We start from the raw sequence: 19,093 nt of genomic DNA, 5'->3' as shown, positions 1-19,093 counted from the left end.
TCTGGAAGCAGGACTACTAATGCCTGGAGGACTTGGCAGGCACTGGGAAGCAAAGCTGCTTTTGCTTTGTGATGTTGCTGTGGGGATGGAGCCTTGAGGATCTCTTCTTCCAGATGAGCACAGCAAGCCTCCCTCCCAGCCTGCTCAGACAGAGGCCACCTAGGCAGAGCATGTCACTGGGGGATCAGGAGGGACACTGGAACAAAGCTTCTGCTCCGTGTTCAGTGCAAGTCATGCATTCAGCTCAGTTAAATAGTGTTTGCAAAAGCTCATTTTTCCTTCAAACAGCCATGTGCAGCTCCACCCAGGATCCTCACTGGTTGGCTCCACTGCACAGGGTTTGGCTCCCAAACCAGGCCTTTCTTTTCCCCAAAACCTGGACGCCTGAGCAGCATTGATCTGGCCTCTTCTGATGATTTAATTTTCTTTTTCTTTATGAGAATTGTAGTAGATGTTTCTGTGTGCTGGGTATTAAGTAAAGCTGCTTTGAAACCATAGCTCAGGTGCAGAGTCAACTGCAGTATTTGGGTGGGCCTTACTGGCCCCCTGGCCTCAAAGCAGCAGCTGTGATGGAGGGATTCTCCTCTGGGTTTTCTTTTTAACTCTTTGTTGTCTCCAAGAGGGAGAAAAGATGGGTGAAGAACACAAATCTACAGAAGAGCTCAGAACACTGCAGAAGGAAAAAAAGTACAGCTGCAGTCTTGATACTATCAAAGTGAGAGGATTGGGAAGTGTCTGGGCAGCCCCATCTGGAAGTGGAATAGGCCTAAGTCCCTTTTTGATTTAATACTCAGGGAGCCCTGTAAGGAATACTCTGGATGCAAGCAATGCACTGTGTGGTTTTAGTGGGAAATAAATTGCAGCCAATGACAAATTTTTTAAATGCAGGCTTGGGCTTCCTTTGATCCCACTGAATAACAAAACAAAACAGAAACCCTCTCATAATAACATGCTGGTACTCAAAGAAAATGTTTCCCAAGTGACTCCTACCCTTCATACAACCTCAAAACACGCAGGCAAGACTTACCACACACAAAACTCTCTGGCTGGATGGCAAAAATGCTCTTGCTTTTCAGTGACTCAGGATGGGCACAGGTGGCCACCACAAAGGACTGCAGCTCCTTCTCCACTAACCACTGGGGCAGCCACTTCAGCTGGCAGTCACAGAGGAAGCTGTCACTGTTCATGTAGCTGCAGGGAAACAAAACCAACACGAGTTTTGTACTGTGAGTCCTGCACAGAGGGAAGGCTGGGAGGCTCAGAGCCCTTTCATGTTCAACATATTCCTCCTGCCCCCCCAGCATGAGTAGAAGGAAGAAAAAGGACCCAGGGATGTCCTCGAGGCACTGAAGATGTTACAGACATGACATATTTGAACAGCATTTCATCTCCGCATAGAGAAACCCCCTCCTCTGCAGCACCTTGTAATTATTCACCAGCTCCCAGAGTGATCCCCAGGAGCAGACAAGCAATGCCAATGAGTTCCTGCTCTGCCCCTCTGGTTTGAGCATCTTTGGTGGGAATCAAATTCAGCACTTAACTGCTGACCAGAGAGAGAGAGAGGACACCTAGCTCCCACTGTAAGGCCTCGAGTTTCCTCCATGGCAGAGCAGGAAGAAAAAGGGAGTTTTGGGATTAATGTGGGTTCTTTTTAATATTCTGGGCCAAATTATAGCTCAGCATAGCTCTAAGGCCAGTGAAGAACTATAAATTTACACAAATAGGGCATTCATACTTTGGTCTGGTTTGCAAAACTCAGTTTGATCCTTGGAATTGAATATGAGGATGCCTCAGAGATTGGGAAAATGTCCCAGAGAGAGCTCCTGTCCTGCAATACTACAAGCTATGCAAGACCAGGGTATCAAACGTACAGCAGAATTCCAACTCCAGCACTGCACTGGAAGATGTGAATCTCCAGCTGTTTTTCTATCCAATACCTCAGGAAATGAGCAGGAAAGGGAAAAAGAAAGAAATTGACTGGAGAGGGAGGGAATATAGGGATTTGATTTTTCAAAGCTGTCCACTTTGCTGTTCTAGAAAGATGTGTAGCCTCTAACACATATGATGGCATAAAACCCTCCTGGCTACTCGGGACAGATCACAAGATCCTTCAGCACAATGCATTGTGCATGTAATGTCCTCTAGCTGAACTTCTCCATTTTATAAACATTCCTTCACAATATCTGGGATCTCACTATCTCTTCCTAATAAGATCAATCTTTCATCTCAATTTTGTTTCAAGTGCCAGTGGAGAAGATAAAGTTTTTAATCACACAACAGACACACAGTGTTTCTCTTCTTCCCTCCCAGTCACTGGTATCAAGTGTCACTGCCAACAGTGACCACCTGATTCCCATTTCCAATGTCAGCAGCAAGAACCTGTACCTGCCCAAACACCAAATAAATGATTTTCTGTTCCACAGACACTGCACTACTCCAGGGCATAGCAACACACTGACAGTGGATTAAATATTTATGGGGAAGAAGAGAAAAGGAAACCAGGCAAGACTGGAAACAGTGTCTGATAACAGTGCAGAGCCCCAGCCTGGAGCACAAGCAGCAGCTCTGATAACACATCCGTATTTTTACACCACAAGGCTGAATGACAAGTGGATGCAGTTCAAATGGTGCTTATCACTGCAGTATCAGTCCTGTGTGTGAACCCTAAACACAGCTACAGCAAGGGAGCAGATGGGCCACTGGGAATTAAATCCATGGTGGTGTGAGCAGGAGAGCTGGCTAATAGGACCAGAGCTGGACTTCCTGAACAGAGATGAATAATTGTACAGGCACAAACCTGCTGGAAGAACCTATCCCCACGATCTAATTTCACTCACTGTTACATGCAAGACGTTCCTGTGACAGCTCCTCATGTGTAAAAATACCCCAGAGAGGAGGACACAGGGGAGGGGGCAATGAATGAGTGGTAATGTGGATAACAGCCGTGCTGCTGCTCACGTCCAGGGCCAGGAGGATCCCTCCTGCCCCAGGGTGTGAGCAGGGCCATCACTCACAGCTGCCGCAGGCTCTTCATCCTGGCGAAGGCGTCGGCTTGGATGGAGCGGATGGCATTGTCCCCGAGGTTCCTGCAGGCACAACCACAGGCAGCGTGAACAAAAGGGATGCTCTGGCTGGGACAGAGCCTCTCCACATTGATTTAAGCACGTAGAAACGTTCCACAAAACACCTTTATATTATTAAAATACTGCTGAACAATAGCCAGCCAACAAAAATTATACTTAACTAAATCACTAAGTCATTCCCTGCCCCATCTTCTCACTACACTTTCTCAGTCTGAGCTACTTCCCTCATTCATAGCTCAGAAATTCCCCAGCCCCCTCCATAACCAAAGATAGTCAGGAATGTGGTACCCCAGGCTAGACCTTCAGCAAACATAAAAGAAAGCAAATACTTGCACTAAGCAGCATCTGAGGAATTGTTTGAAAATGACTTGGAGAGGATACTATTGGGTTTAAAAGAACATGCCAGTATTTCCAAAGGAAGGGGTTAAGAGCTTCCCTCAGAACTATTGCTAATTAAAAAAAATAATTTATTCAATGAAAAAGCACAGTGTCAGATTTAGAGCTGAAGTTTACTAAGTGACATACAGGGCAGACAAGCACTGCTTAAAGAGGACAATCTCAGTAGAGCATTAAGGGCACCTTTATTTGGGAATGTACTCCCAGTCAGGCAGCCCAAATCTTTCAGTGTGCTCTCGATGGCCATAAAATTTCATACAATCAACAGCCAATAAAACATGTAGAGTACAGTCACATATACTTTAACTTGTCTTAATCCAAGAAAGAAGGTTATTCATGAATCACTGCTGGAATCATCAGCCTTGGGACACAGAAAAAAATTACACAGAGGCAGCCAAAATTTACTTCTTGCAAATGGCTCTAAGGGGGTTGTGCTGAATGGGGATGGATCAAAACCAGTCATCTGCAACATGTGCCTGGCTTTGGGAGGAAGCTGGGGCAAAGGAGGAGAGAGTGCTATGTCTGAACCAGCCCATTTTCCTTGCTAAAAGCCTGCAAAGCAGTAATGTGCAAGTCAAGGTGATACTCTCGAAAATTAAGAGCATGCAAATTTCCCATATGTTCTATAACTTTGTTCCTGGCACAAAAAAAGGCCAAAGTTGAGGCGGACTTATAATGAGAAGGAAGCAGGTGGCCCCCACAAATGGACTGGCTTCTCAGTTTACAAAGACACTATTAAATTGCTAGCAGATTTCTCAAGCAGCTACTTTTGGCAGACCCCCCTTCCCAAGCTCTGAGGCATGGTGGGTTACTCACAGGTGCTCCAGAGCCTCCAACCCTGAGAACGCTTTCTTGGCCACCGACTTGATCTTGTTTCCAAACAGAGTTCTGCAGTTTCCAAACATCCAGTGCCAGATAAACAGAAAGAAAATGGGGAAAGGGGGGCAAAAAAAAAAAAAAAAAAGGAACACAATTAGTATGGCTTTATCTGATATACACACTCAGTGTAAGTCCCAGGAAATCTGAACTGCACAGAGATTAAGAGGGCTGAAGCACACTCGCTTTCCTGCTCCTGAAATGAAATCCTTTTATCTGTATTTGAATTTAATAGTGATGACAGCGCAAAAGGGAATGTGCCATATCATGTAAAAAGGCAGGTTTGCTCCCGTGCTTGGGAACCAGCTTGCTGAGCAACAGAAAGTCTCCTCTGTTCTTCACAGGCTGGCTGTGGACAGGATTAAGTGCAGTGACAGTTTAACAAGATATTGGTCTCTCCCCACAACACTTTTCATTTCTGACTTCTTCCCAGACAGGAAAAAGAGTGATAATTTATTCAGTGGTGCTTGGCCTGAGCAGCTATCAGCACCCAGAGCTGAGGGCTGCCCCTGGGCTGCACATTCACACAGCAGCTGACTGGAGGCACTGCTCACTCCTTCCTTGGAAATACAACAGCAAAGTAACATCATAGCCAAGGGATAATTTCAAGGAGCAAAAGGCAGAACAGGTAATGTCCAGAGCTGAGGAGTGAGCTTGTTTGCATCTGTGACCAGAGAGCATTCCTGTGAATCAGCAGTGGCATGAGGGGACTATCACCAGAAAACAGCCCAGCTGCCATCTCCAGAGCAACAGCTCTCCATAAATATTGGCCAGTGCTAATGGCCAGGGGCAGGGTTGTGACAAATGGATGGTCCCCTCACCTGTTTTAATGAAACAGTGTCATTAATTAGGAACTGCTTTCCTTCCCCAGGCTCCCTGTGAGGTTTATCCTCCAGGTGCATCTGTTATCACCATGTGGTGTCCAGGGCAAGCCCTCACCCACACTTCAGGTGAAAAAAAGACACATCTGGTGCTCCATTTGATTTTGAGTTTTTTTTCAGGAGTTGTCCTTCAATATAGGGTGTGACCCATTTCTGTACTCTAAAAAGACTTAAAGCTATCATGGCCCCACTGTCCAGGGAAAGGAGAGGAGTACAAGATGGAGCATGTGCAGCCACTCCATGAGCAAATACATTTCCAAGAACTTGTCAAGGCTTTCCACAAAGCACTTTTCAAATGTCAGGATAATCTGTTTATATATTGGCTCCCAGAAAGCCCAGTTTCAAATACCCCCAGCACCAAAGGATGTGTGCAGTCATGTGTGCCATCATTTGGTAAAAGGGATGTTGCATTAATGAAGGCTTTGAGAAATCCATTAGAATGATTAATACAGTAAATAATTTACTATATGTAAACTCTGGTCAAATGGCTGCATCCACACACACTGATTTCTGGAGCCATATTCCTAAGTAAGTGTGTTATAAGGACAAGGTAAGGATAAAATAAGGACTAAAGGAAATGGCCTCAAGCTGTGCCAGGGGACGTTTAGATTAGATTTTAGGAAAAATTTCTTCAGAGAAAGGATTGCAAGCATTGAACAGACTGCCCAGGGAAGTGTCAGAGTCACCATCCTTGAAAAGTGTTCAAAAAACACGTGGATGTGGCACTTGGACATGGTTTAATGATGAACATGATGATGGTGCTAGGTTAATGGTTGGACTTGATGATCCTAAAGATCTTTTCCAACTTTTATGACTCTAATTGAAGTTAGATGGGAAACTACTGTTGAAAAAAATTATGCTGAGCTTGGGTTTGATAGCTGCAGATTTCTATTATTGTTCAGTGCATTTTGGACTTTGAAAATTGAAGATTCTGCTGATATCTGTTTAGTTATCTGTGCAGAGACAAGCAGAACATCTGGGGGAGGGAACACACAACTACACCACTTGTGTAGGTGCACACAGCTTGATGCCTGGACATGAAAATACCTAACACACATAGCAAGTCAAGCCTCAGCAAACTCATTACTCCTTGCAGCTAATTTCAATTAAGTGCCTCTACAAATCTGAGAGTTTGAAGCTAGCAGCCCCCATCAAAGGGGCTGTGGAAGGCTGGAATGTGAAGGCAGCAGAACACAGCGACAATTAGCCATCCCACTGCTGGCCAAAACCTCCTCCACGGGGCAGAGCCAAGCACAAGCTCTCCTGGAGACTGCACCAGTGTAATTACATGCCAAGCACACAATTCATTGCAGTGTTTTCTCCTCCAGCCAGTTTTGCACCTGCAGGAAGATCTCACTGAGTGAGCCATCAAAAAGCTGGTTACATTTGGCAGCTTGAATAATTAGGAACCTCCTTGCTCCACAGTGATTCCACCGGTGCTTTTTATGCTCCAGTGCTTCTCAACTCCCTCTTTCTTCAAGTAACATTTTAATTTAGGCCTGTGCTCTCCATCCTGGAGAGCTTCATATATAATTCAGAGAAGGCTAAAGTGACTGGCCTCTCCATCTCTGTTTAACACCTTCATGTCAGCGAACAACCCTCTCTGTGCTAAATCCTTTCAGAGGCTAATCTGTGCCAGATCAAAGGGGAACGGCTTTTAAGGCAATCTCCACAGAGCTGAGGTGATTATTAATTCATTGGAAGGTCTCCTCTGAAGTGCCCATTTATTTTTTGTATGCTAATGCATTTAAAGCAGTTGACAGTTTAAACACAGGCCCTAAATCACACAGTGAAATGTTTGCTGTAAGGGCTGATCTTTTATTTACAAAAAAAAAAATCCTGATACTCACTTCAGCTGTAGAAATCAGCAGTTTGGGATTTATGTGCTGATAAGCTAAAACAGTTATGAGGAGATCCCTTTAAAAGTGACCACTCACAAGTATTCTCAAAATGCCTCAAGAAATAATAATAAAAAATAATTTCATGTTCTGAGCATTTTTTAGCCTTACATGCTGGCTGGCAGTGAACAATCCCAGCAAGCTGTCCCACAGAAGTTCACTCTGTTAAGTAATCAAAGCACTCCTGTCTGCCCCAAACCAACCTGATCCAAATGCTTTCCCAGGCTATGAAATGTGCTGCAATGCCCTGCACAACCTTCCCTGCACATGTCCCTCAGCCTGATGACAGGCATCAGTCAACAAAGGAAAGAAAGATATAAACCAAACTTCCTTAGACTTGCACAAGCCCTCAGTGCATCCTTGGCTACCCAAACCAGCCATCTTTTGAAGGTGCTCCTTGTGCTGGGTGATAAACATCACATGAGGCAGGGCATTTCACAGGGGACAGCAATAGCTGCTCTGCCCTGAGCTCCCAGCACATAACCCCACAGGCTGCCCCTGCTCCCTTCCTTCCTCCTGCTCCTTGCTGTTCCTGCTGGCCTCTGCCTGACCCCCACAGCTCATCAGGGCTCACTGCTCCTGCTTCCCAAGTCAATCCTTTTGCTGAACTCTTGCCTTCGATGCTGTGTCCTCTGGATTTTTTTTCCTGTTACCTGCACTCTGCATTTCTAACATATCCTAATCACTCAGGACCGCTACTTTTGCTCCCATGCCGGTGGCCCTGTTGGAGGGATGTATCACCAGCAGTGGATGTACCACCAGGACAGCTCTCTCTACTCCTTTCCATCACCTTCTCTCCCTTTTCAGGCAGCACTACAGACTCATAATCCACACAGGCTGCAAATCCCACTGGACAAAGTCTCTGCTTCCATCACCCTTCCAGCTGCTCACACGGTCTCACTGGTTTCTTCAGACAAACCAAACACTTCAGTCAGGCAGCCAAGGACTCTTTACCCACCACATCTGCTCCTCTGCCTTTTTTCTGGCAGTCATGGGAAGATTCCCTGACTCTGCATGCACAGCAATTCTTACTGACTTCTCTATCACCCCCACACTACTTCTGCTTCCCTGCCTGGCTCCCCCCGTCCTTAAATCCTCCTCTGCCTTCTGCCCCACTTTACCTGCAGCTGCAATTTGGTCCCCTCTGCATGGACCCAGTGACTCCCCTCAGCAACCATCACATGCCATGCCTGTCTGTGATTTCAGATTTTTCTCCTCTAAGCACTACAAACATCTCCCCAAGCCCTGCCCTGGCTCGTCCCACTCCCCGAGGAGTGTCTCATGAGAGCGTGACAATATCCCCCTGCCAGGATTCATTCCAGCCATCTGCTCTCCATCGAGGTGCTTTTACTGCACCTCTGGCTGTGCCATGCCAGCATCAGAGACAGCGGCATGGGGGGGTGCTGAGAACTTCAACAAAGCCAAGAGGTAATGATTAGAGACTCTTGATTTGTCACAAGCCATCAGAGGCTCCTCTGACAGGGCTGATTTATATCACCCGTTTCAAATGGAACAGGGGCTTGTACAGAGCAATGTGAAAATCCCTGCGAAGGCCAAGCAAGCCATAAACATTTGCAAGGCGCATGCTTGCCTTGGGTTTCTTTTTATCTCTTTAAGAGCCTGTGCCCCATGGTGCCTTTTATTGTCACTGCACATGGAACTGAGCCCAAAAGATCACTCTCAGAAAGAGTATCCCACAGAAACGAATCCTGTTTCAGTCCTCTGTTGTAACAGGAAGTGGGGTGATTTTTCTCTTCTGTTTATTGTTATTTGCTGCATCAATCATTGCCTCACTGAAGATTGCAAGGGCTCATTTTTGTCTCGTTTGCTTTGAGAAGTGAGGAATGGTTGTGCTGAATTTTATACACTAAAACAGCTTAAATTTCTCTCTGTGTCTGAACTGCAGTGTGCAGCACCGTCTGTTCACCATTTAGAAAGGAAATAATTGCCTCATACCTGCTCAGAAACATCAGTGATTGAAAATCAAATCTGCATTCTTGCAGTGATCCTGCAAAACTACTACAGCTCAGATTTTCTGTTGATTTTTGACTTGTTCCAAGATGAGGGAAGCTGCATAAAAAGGGACAGACCCAACCCCACACAGGCACATAACAAAACTGGCTTGCAGGACTCAAGCCCAGGGATACTCACAGCTTGCTCAGGTTTTCCAGGCCTGTAAAGGCTCCATTGGTATCTTCTATTGTGCCTGAGATGTCGTTGTGGTCCAGTTCCCTGGGGAGAGGACAGGAGAGAGCTCAGAATCAATGCCTGAGTCGCAATGTCACTGCTACAAACGAGTGGAGGAAGCTGCAGAGTGCCACATGAGAGCTTCCCATTTTCTCCTGACATTGATCAGAAAATGCAGAGTCCTGCAGCCAAGCAGCACCACTCACTTCTCCTGCACTGCCACATGGTGGGATGGTGCATTCCAGAAAGACCCCTGGCTTGTTCCCAGCTGAAACCCTCTGAGACTGCTACTTTTCACCAAGTAGGTTTCTGTCCTTTTCTAGTTCTGCACATCCAAAGAGAAGGAAGAAGATGAAAATAAAGTGCCAAAATTAAACTGAAAGAAACAGCTGTCCTTAAATGCTACTATCACGAAATAAGATCACTTTGAATATTCCAGTGTATACATGGGTTTGTCTATAGACGAATCTTAGGAAGATGATTTGGTGGATTTTCTACAAAGCTGCATTTTTTTCTGGCAATGAACTTGAAAACTCAACAAAGGAAAGCGCCAGCATCACTACACCAGCCTAACCCTGTATAACCATTAAAAAAAAGAAAAAACACCAAGAGAATTCCTTTTTCAGCGTTAGCTTCTTTTGGCTTTCAAATTGACCATCAATTACAAGAGTCAAAGAGGTCTGAAGAAAAACAAGCACACAGAACAAACACAGAGATCCACAAAAGCTGTTTAAACAGACTGTTTAAAAATCCTTCCCTCCCTGCTTTTAAATACAGCTAGCAATGAATACCCAGCAACACAGACAGAAATTCATCATTTCCAATGTTAAGTAAAAAGAAAGAAAAACTAAATAGGCTTTGTTGGTTTTTTTACATCACTCTGATTTAAAACCTGGCAAAACAAACCACCAAAGCAAACTTCACCATCCAGATAACCCTGAGCCCTCAGGTACTCCTTTTGCACCTTTTGAAGATGATTATCAGAACGTTTCCAGATTAAAAAAAAATATTAAGACCAAAAAAAAAGAAAGACCAAGTCCCCCTGCATTTTGCAACTCTCCAGACACAGGCATCACAGTGTGGCTTCTGTGCAGCATAAATACACAGTAACTCACCAGAAGGGAAAAGAAATTTAATAGGAAACCCCAGTTTCAATATGGGAATGGTTTTCCCTCAGCTGGCTCAGTCTTTGCTCCTTTCTCTGCTTTAGGGTGAAGTAAAGATGTGAAGGGAGATGGCCAAAAGCCACAATTTCTGTTTCTCAGCTGGCTTAAGCCTGAGACCTGAATCTCACATCCCTGGAGAGCCCTGGCCTTAGCCAGCATCACTGTGGATGTCAGGGTGATCTGGGGGCTGCTCTGTGCCAAAGGCACGGACAAAAACTCAACATCCCCGTGGGGTGTGAGCCCACATAATGCTGTGGTGGCCAAAGAGACGAGTCCAGGAGAATGCTTTGATGTGCTGGCATTTCCAGCACTATCCTAGTGGGACAGGAGCAAATAGATCCTCCTGGAGCTTCCCCATTTTCCCTATGGTTGCCAAGCCAATGTCCCTTGTTCTGTTTGTTTTTTAAGGGAAAATCCCTTCTCAGACATTTCTCCTCTTCAGTTTCACCACAGGCTACTGGTCTTTGGAGCAGCAAACCCTTTCCCATGGCACAGACAGACAAGTGGGAACAGCCTGTAGGAGCTCTGACACAAACTTTTATTAATTGACTGCCACACATTGTGTTTTCTTGAAAAAGGGAAAGAAAATGGTATTGCTTGTTCATCCACTGGCAACTCAAAGGTTTAGTGTTAGAAAGGAGGAATAAAAAACCTTTTTAACAAATGAGTGAAAATAGAGAGAGGGAGAAAAAAAGAGTGGGGTATTTTGGCCCAGCTCTCTTTGTATTCCAACTCCTCTCCCAGCCCCTGTTGCCAATTTCCTATTCTTTCTGGCTGGCTGAGCTTGAATGCTCCAAGCCTTGTTAATCATTGTGCTCAGAGGTCTCTGGGCCTGACCTCTATTTGAATAGCTCCACATTTCAGCAGTTTCACACCCACCAAAGGCTCCCCAACAATAGCCCATAATTAAAGCATGCTCAGCTCTTTTTCACCAGGTGCAGGACCCAATAGGCCTTTCTCTTTATTAAATTAGAGCTCGCTCACACACTCCCTCTCCACCTCCCCCCTCTGCCCGGGACATAAAAGAGGCTCCACATTCACTGCAGAGCAAAGAGAAGGACCAGCTTCCCTTCCCTTCCATTTTTCTTTGGAAACCTTTAGTTCCGGTCCTGACAGCTGCCTCAGAGAGGTCCCTTTCTGAATGCCCAGTGGCTGAAAGGCTTTGGCTTAGGTTTAAAAAAAGCAAACAAAACCCAAACTCACTTTCCAGTCACTTCCTTCACTATGAACTTCAATAAAGAAAAGAGTAAGATGCAAAAAGTACTGTAAAGAGGGGAGATTTTTCTGTTCCCATTTCCTTTTAATGACTCGGGCCACAATGGGCTTCTGAAGAGGAATAAAAGTATCAAAGTGTGGTTTTTTTTTCTTTTGAAGGAAGAATTAAATCAGTTTGCTGAACCCAACCAGCCTGGGAACATGCCTGGTGCTGTCACAAGGACTGTGAGAACTTTGTGGTGTGCCAGATGAAGGTGCTGAGCCTGCAGCTCCCAGAGAGGAGGAGAGCAGCCAGCAGCCCTGCAGCTCCAGCAAGGAGACAGAGACAACACAGCTGCAGGAATGGAACTCGATTCCCCATCCTCTGATGTTCATAGGACAAGCCCAGATGTTCAGTCAAACACAGCTCTCAGCAGTGTATAATGGTACAATGCTACAACTGCATCCCCCAGCAGGTCCCCCTGATCTGTCAATGGGCTCTACTGCTCCTCAAACCTTACAAGCTGGTATTTGGACTAGGCAAGTTCATTTCCAATATCACATTTCCAGGTATTATATTGTGTCAGTGGTTTTAAAATTAAAGTCTGTGGTAAATGGCCACAGCCAGCACTGGATGGATCATTTTTGCAATTCAGAACTAGGGCACATGAAACTTTGCCCTTGGCAACTTTTTGGTTTTTCAGGGTTTACCATGAAAATCAGAGCACAGAAGGTTTCATGGGCCCAACTGCACTAAAGAGAAAGATTTCTGGTTGCTTGCATGGTACCTGCAGGAGGTTCTTATTTCTGTGACTGGACTGAAGGCTGGGTGAAGCTTCATGTGTTGTTACACTTCTGGTACAGTCAGATCCCAAGCCCAACCTCTACATTTCTTTGTTTTGCCAGTTTTTTTCTTAATATCATATTAGCCCACAATTTAACATTTAATATTCAGTTAAGAAAAAAAAGTAACAACACAGAAGTACTCAATAGCACATTTAAGAGGATATTCAAATTTCCAGTGTTGTCAGTGGAAGGAATCATTCCCTGCTCCTTCTGAGTGCAGAATGACTCAAAAGAACTAAGCTTTTCTAAGAATTTCAGTTAAAGTCAATATGATAGCAAGAGAAATACTGCTATTAGCTGCAGGAACGAGACCTCAGGGATTTTTGGTCAGCTGAGATGGCTTCAGGAACCCGAAACTGCCAGACATGGGCACCCAAAGCATCTTCAAAGCAGAACCAGCTGCCAGAACACAAATTGTGGAGGGAAAATGGGTGTGGTCTGACAAAAGCAGAGAGCAACTTACAGGACACGAAGGTTTTTGAGTCCCCTGAAAGCACCTTCTGCAATGTGATTGATGGAATTGTGGCTCAGCCGTAGCACGTGCAGTCCCCCAAGGTCTGCCAGGCTTCCCTCGTCCAGCCTGGTTAGGTTGTTGTAGGAGAGGATCCTGAGGGGAAAAATGCAACAACAGCCTTGTCAATCCATCTGGTATTTTCCAAACTCCTCTGTGCCAACCAGTGCCTGCCTCCCACAGCCACCTGACACGAGGTGATGTACTGGGTGGATATGGAACAACTGGATTAGGAAATAACTGCAGCCTGCAAGTATTGCCACAGGACACCCCTGGGGAAGCCTGGGTGACACTTTAGGGTGTCACAGGGTGTCCTCCTGCTCCCATGCAGCTGGGTGAGGGTCTGGGAGCACCACCCCTGTGTCCCCACAGGCACAAGCAATGCTCAGAGGGCTGTGTTCCATCCTCTCTCCATCTGGACTCCCTGTGAGGCTGGCAGGGAAAAGCAGCCCTGTCCCCCACGCCCTGCGAGGTGCAGAGTGATGTCACACAGATGGATCCTGGCGTTCACACACGCTCTTGGCAGGGCTCTGTGCTCAGGAGGTGCCTTATCCTTCTGCACTTGTGCACAGCCAGCCCCAGGCTCTGGGTGTGGGTGCCTCAGCTCCACCCCAGCCCAGAGCCAAAAGCATTTCACCACAAGGCAATTGAATACTTCCTTCCATCACAGAAAGGAGGTGTCTGTTGTAAACCAGCCACCTTTCCTTCCTCCCACTCCCCTTTGTCAAGAAGCATAGTTTGCCTTAAATCCTCTCCACTTACAAGTGACTATTGGAAGGTTTTTTTTTTTTACCTAGTTTTCCATCTATCTCTTCCCTTGCCTGTATTATCTCTGGTCTGGGAATTGTTTTAAGCACTGCTGCTGTTGCAGTTTGGAAGCTGGCAGGAAGGCAGCTGATCTCTCTCAGCAAGGTCCAGATGAGGCTTCCAGATGAAGAAGCTCCTGTGGCCACCTCACACACTGTTCAATCACCTTCTATCCAGAGTAAAGGCCTGCTGTGGAAGGCCAGCTTGGATTGTCAAATGAGGGACCTCTCAGAATAGCAGCAGGCACTAAATTTTCAAAACCACCTTCTTAGTGACCTGGGAGTACAACTCACTTCAAAAGATGAGAGAGTTTGGGCTGCTCAACTTTTGAAAAAGTGACTTTGAACAAGCACTGAAATTCTTCACTGTACAGACAGGAAAAAAAAAAAATTCACTGAGTTCCAAACCTCCAAATTCCTCTTCTAGTACTGCCTGTTAATGAGTCTGCTTAAAAATGTGTCTAGGTCTTGCATGAAATTCACTGCAAAGCCAGAACCTAAGTCCAGACACATACTCCAAAGCACTGAGAGTGTCATTTACTTGGCAAAGGTGCTGCCTATCTTTCAGCTGTGTGAGTAGGCAGAGGGCAAGCTCTGGAAAAAATTCAGCAAAGATTAATGAGTTTGAAGGTATGAGACAACATACTTTCATTCCTAAAGAAGCTATAGTGTTAGTTATAGAGAATTGGCATCTGGTCAAAATTATGTCCTCACCTGCTATTAAAGAATTTGGCTTAAAAAAAAAATTGTTCAAAAGTAATCCTAAACCTGGCTGAGAAAATAAATAGTTCCTTTTGATTCCACATATAAAGAGTTCCTGCCACAACTGGTGAAGGCATGTTCCTTCTGTTTGTTTGGATGTCACCCCAAGATGGACAGACAGCAGCAGGACATGGAGACTCTCTCAGTGGTGTCTCACATGGAAGGTTTCAGGAGGTTTCAGGCTTCTTCAGCATCCCAGGGCTCTGCTTCCTGCCACAGGACAGGCCAATTTGCAAAAACCAAAACATCAGGTTTCCCCCCTCAGCTCAGCAGTGTGGGTTACCTGGTTGAGAGAAGCCAGCAGATCTCTGCTGCTTCCCCAGCCCTGGCATCTCTCTACCAATGAGAAATCACTGGAATGAATTAATGGCGAAATTTGTCTACACAGCCCTTCCAGCCTGGTGAGAAGTAGGACATTTTGAGCATCATGCCAAAATTGATAAAGAAAAGAGTTAACCAGAACCCTGTTGTGCAACTGGAGCTGCTGCTGCCAGCCTGTTCTGGACCATCTGTACATCTAACCTACTTCATTCCCATTGACCAAGCCACAGGTAAAAAGGGAAAGGAAAGACCCAGCAGCCAAGCCACCATCTACCTCTGATGAAATCCTGTGCTCCCACTGTGGTTTTTTCCATGATGCTGATGCTCTAGCACCTGACTGATGAATACAATCAGCCCTTTCTCATGTTCAGAACAAGGCAAGAGCTTTCTTTCCTTGTCAGCTTTTACATCAGACCAGAGCCTTGGAGTCACGTTTTGTCCCAGCAACTAAATGAGAGATAACTCCTCCTGCAGATGACCAACTCCTTCCTTAGAAGGCTTTGAAATTCATTCTCTGTACAACCACAGTGTTTTCTGGTAACTGAAACCCAGTAGATTTAGCAACAGTGGAGGTGAGCAAGGATCTTTCAATCAGGAATGAAACATACACAACTAACAAAATGCACGAGTCAGTCTAGATGTATCTATGGCTTCTTTTCCTCACCCTTGAATTTCAGCACAGACCTCTCCTACAGGTACTCTCTGGCTGTGGGAGTTTCAGTTTGGAGATCGGATGGCTCCTGCAGCAGCTTTACCCTAAAGGCAACACCTGGAAGAGCTTGTAGTACTTTGCAGGGATGTGCTAACACCCACATAATCACCTTTCCCATCTCAGCCACTGTGTCTCAAACTGCAGCACAGCCCTGCCTGTCAGCTCAGGCACACCCCAGTGGCTCACACCACCTCACACCACCGAGCACTTTCCAAATCTACCCCATCTGCACCAGCATGAGTGAGTCCTGCACCCGAGTTTCTGCAATTACTGCTTCTAAGACAGGACAGCTCACTGTTAGAACTGCTTGTTGGATGAGATCCTAATCCATACCCGAGAAAAACGACTCAGCATGACAAACAACCTACAATCTAAACCCTGAGAGTTTGCAAGACAGTGTCATGTGGAGAAGACAAGTTTAGCTGTCCCTAAAGGAGTTCTGCCATTAGCCCTGTGAGGTGCAGATGGGCCTTACCCATCCCATCTAGCCCAGGCTGAAATAAAGCTCAGCACAGGCAGCAGATATTTGGTCCTGAGAGCAGAAAGCTCTCAGGGCTGTGCAGTGCAGTGATCTGCATTTGGGTGTTCCAAGGATTCAACTGTGAGTGCCTTGGCAAGGCAGGTTCCCCTTCTTTTGATGTTTCAGATTTTAACAGACCAAAGGCAGAGCACAATTCCAGTTCTGATCTGCTGCCTTGAAGATCTTTCCATTATCACTGCCTTAATCTAGGAAAGGATCATGTGAGGATCTACACATGAAGGAACTGCAGCTGTCCACAGAACTGTGGCAGGCATGGGCAGTTCTGCAGCAATTTGAAAAATTAGCTAATTAAACAATCACATGTGTATTTAATTAAAACCAAAAATAAAGTACTTCCTTGTGCCCCCAAAAAATAACCAACATCTGAACAAATAATTTGGGTTCAACAGAAGATCACAGGGCTAGCATGTTAATTCTAAACATAAAGAAATTATATGTGTCATGCCTACCTATCTCTGAATCCACAGCCCAAAGTTTTCAGGACCCACAGCTGGGTGGGCAGATACCAACCTCTAGTGTGAGAGCAGAGTGACTGGCAGCAGGAAGTTGCTTTACCATACTGCTTTTCATGGATAGGAGAATCCCTAACAATATTTAAAAATTCCCTGCAGCAAGCAGAATGAATTCCAGTTCCACTGACCACGTGTCAAGTTCACAAAGAAAAGGGTGAAGATTTCCACAGTCCCACTGAGGGGATGGCAGCTACTTTTGTAAATACTGCAAGCATCCCTGTGTGTCTCTGCAAAAAGGCATTAAGGAGTGCCACAGACCCAAAAGACACCTTCAGCATCAGGGCTTTCCTTCATTTGTCAGGCTGTATTCCCAGCTGGAAATCTCAAGAAAGCAAAGGCAATGTATTTATTTTCAACAACTGAACCCTACAGGAAGGATAATGTGTAAACAGGAGAAACAAGGAGAGCTGCCTTTAAAGGGCCAAATCTCTGCTGGTTGAAAGCATGATTCTTCTTTGTAAACACAGAGGATAAAGCAAAGCTTCCTTCAGGCTGTACAGTTATTACATGGCAAGTTACAAGTCTTGTTACAAGTCTTGTAACTTGCTAGCTAAAAATGTTGGCAAGCCACAGCTCAAATTCTCCAAGTCTTTTGGCACTATGCACTTTCAGCAGGTTCTAGCCTTTGTTTCTGGTGCAAATGTGTATTAACCAGGTGCTCTGAAGGTCACAACACCATAAATAACAAGGGCATCACTTAGGAGCATTCAGTACCTGCATTACTACAGGTTGGTACAGTGGGAGCTGTAAGCCTTGAGGAAAATCCTTCCTCCCTTCTCTCCTGCCAACATTACACAACACAACAGAAAGCAACTTACAGCTCATGCAGCTTCTGGCAGAAGCTCCAGCCATCGGGGTTGATGCGGGATATGGAGTTGTTGCTGAGGTGAAGCTGGTGCAGAGAAGAAAGGCCATAGAGAGAGCCACTGTTCACTTCTGTCAGGCTGTTGTATTCCAGGTGGCTGTGGAGAAAAATCAGAAGGAATTAACAGGTAAGCAGCACTGCTCAAATGCTGAAAGAATTTCCAAAAAGAACTGGGATTTTAGCCGTTCCTACATATCCATGTGGATTTCTTGTCAAACAAAGACAGAAATTCAAGGACAACACAAATGCCTGAAAGGAGATGTGACTGCAGAGAGAAGCGCCATTGCAAGTAAATTTGGCTTAAAGAATCCCATGTATCCCAAATCCATCCAAGTTTGTATTTGCAGAGTCTCAGCTGTGTGACAGCAGCACCCAGAAACATGCTGCCTCCATCACCTGAGACCTCCCAAAGACACCTGGAAGCCAAGTGTGTTGGAAGCTTCAGGCATTTCTCTGTAATGAGTAATCAATTTATTCTCCAATATGGAAAGAAAACATCACCAAGAATGGCTAGCTTGGTTTCTAGGTATCCCATGAGGTAGAATAATATTGCCTGCAACACAGTTTCCATCTATCAATCAAAACAAATTTGCAGAAGCCAGATATTTAAAGATCAACTGAGATAAATGCTGAAGGTTCAAACTGTCAGAATTTCAAAGGAATAGTGCCACAGCTTAAAAAACAGTGCTGTTTTTATTGAACACCAATATTTTATTTATTTACTAATTTATGTATTTATTTATTCACTGTTGAAGCAATGAGCTTTTGTAAACTGTGGTCAGCCAAAGAGAAGCTGCTGCAGCAGCTCTGGGCATGCAGGACAAAGAAAGAAAGAAGTGGCACAGGTGCCCACTTCTCTGCTAAAATACAGCGAAGGATGTGACAGCAGCTGAAGCTGAGGCTGTTTAAAGAAAAAGAGTGCATTTCTCCAACTTACAGAACTTGCATTTTGGCCAGACCCCAGAAAGCCCCATCAGTCAATTTGCTGATGTTGTTGCGCTGCAGTTTCAGGACTTCCAAGCTGTCCAGTCCCTGGAACGTCAGCCCTTCAATCAGGCGGATGCGATTCCGGTTCAGCTCCCTAAAAATCACCAAGGCCATACAAGTTTATTAAACCCCAGCCCTTTCTCACCAAGTCATCTGTGCGGCACACAATGGGGACAGCAATGCCAGCAGCTCCTCGGTCAGTGGTTCCCAGGAGACAGCAGAGGAGCACCGGAAACTTTCAATCCCAGAGCTATCAGGGAAGGCAGCTGGGTGTGATGGCTTAAACAAACTCAGCCCGGGACAGACTTCCACTACAGACAAACAACAGAGTGCAGCAATTCCTCTTCATCCCTCCTCTCTCTGCATTTCTTTTAAACCATTGATCCTTCTCATCAATTTTCACACTTCATCCTCCCTCAAGTGCAGACACCATTTGAACCAATACAGTCAAACCTTGGCATTATTTCCCTCACAATCCATTGTTTTTATAGGAGTTGTAATTGCCCAGTAAAAATGTGCTCTGAAACATTCAGGTGCCCCAATAGTGTG

General features: G+C 45.4%; 1 protein-coding gene across 1 annotated transcript in view; it reads right to left on the bottom strand.

Annotated features, from left to right (window-relative positions):
* LRIG1 (leucine rich repeats and immunoglobulin like domains 1) overlaps positions 1–19,093 on the bottom strand; it is a 91,874-nt gene that overhangs the window by 12,083 nt on the left and 60,698 nt on the right. The window contains exons 6-12 of the mRNA XM_088171290.1: positions 18,495–18,638; positions 17,511–17,654; positions 12,991–13,134; positions 9,286–9,366; positions 4,296–4,367; positions 3,015–3,086; positions 1,028–1,191 (exon numbers count right to left, since the gene is read on the bottom strand). Of these exons, the coding sequence (XP_088027416.1) occupies positions 1,028–1,191; positions 3,015–3,086; positions 4,296–4,367; positions 9,286–9,366; positions 12,991–13,134; positions 17,511–17,654; positions 18,495–18,505 (688 nt within the window). The 5' untranslated portion in view covers positions 18,506–18,638. The remainder of the gene's footprint in view (positions 1–1,027; positions 1,192–3,014; positions 3,087–4,295; positions 4,368–9,285; positions 9,367–12,990; positions 13,135–17,510; positions 17,655–18,494; positions 18,639–19,093) is intronic.

Source organism: Sturnus vulgaris, chromosome 11, assembly GCF_052056855.1.
Source record: "Sturnus vulgaris isolate bStuVul1 chromosome 11, bStuVul1.hap1, whole genome shotgun sequence".
Taxonomy (NCBI): domain Eukaryota; kingdom Metazoa; phylum Chordata; class Aves; order Passeriformes; family Sturnidae; genus Sturnus; species Sturnus vulgaris.
This window is presented reverse-complemented; position numbering and strand designations above follow the sequence as displayed.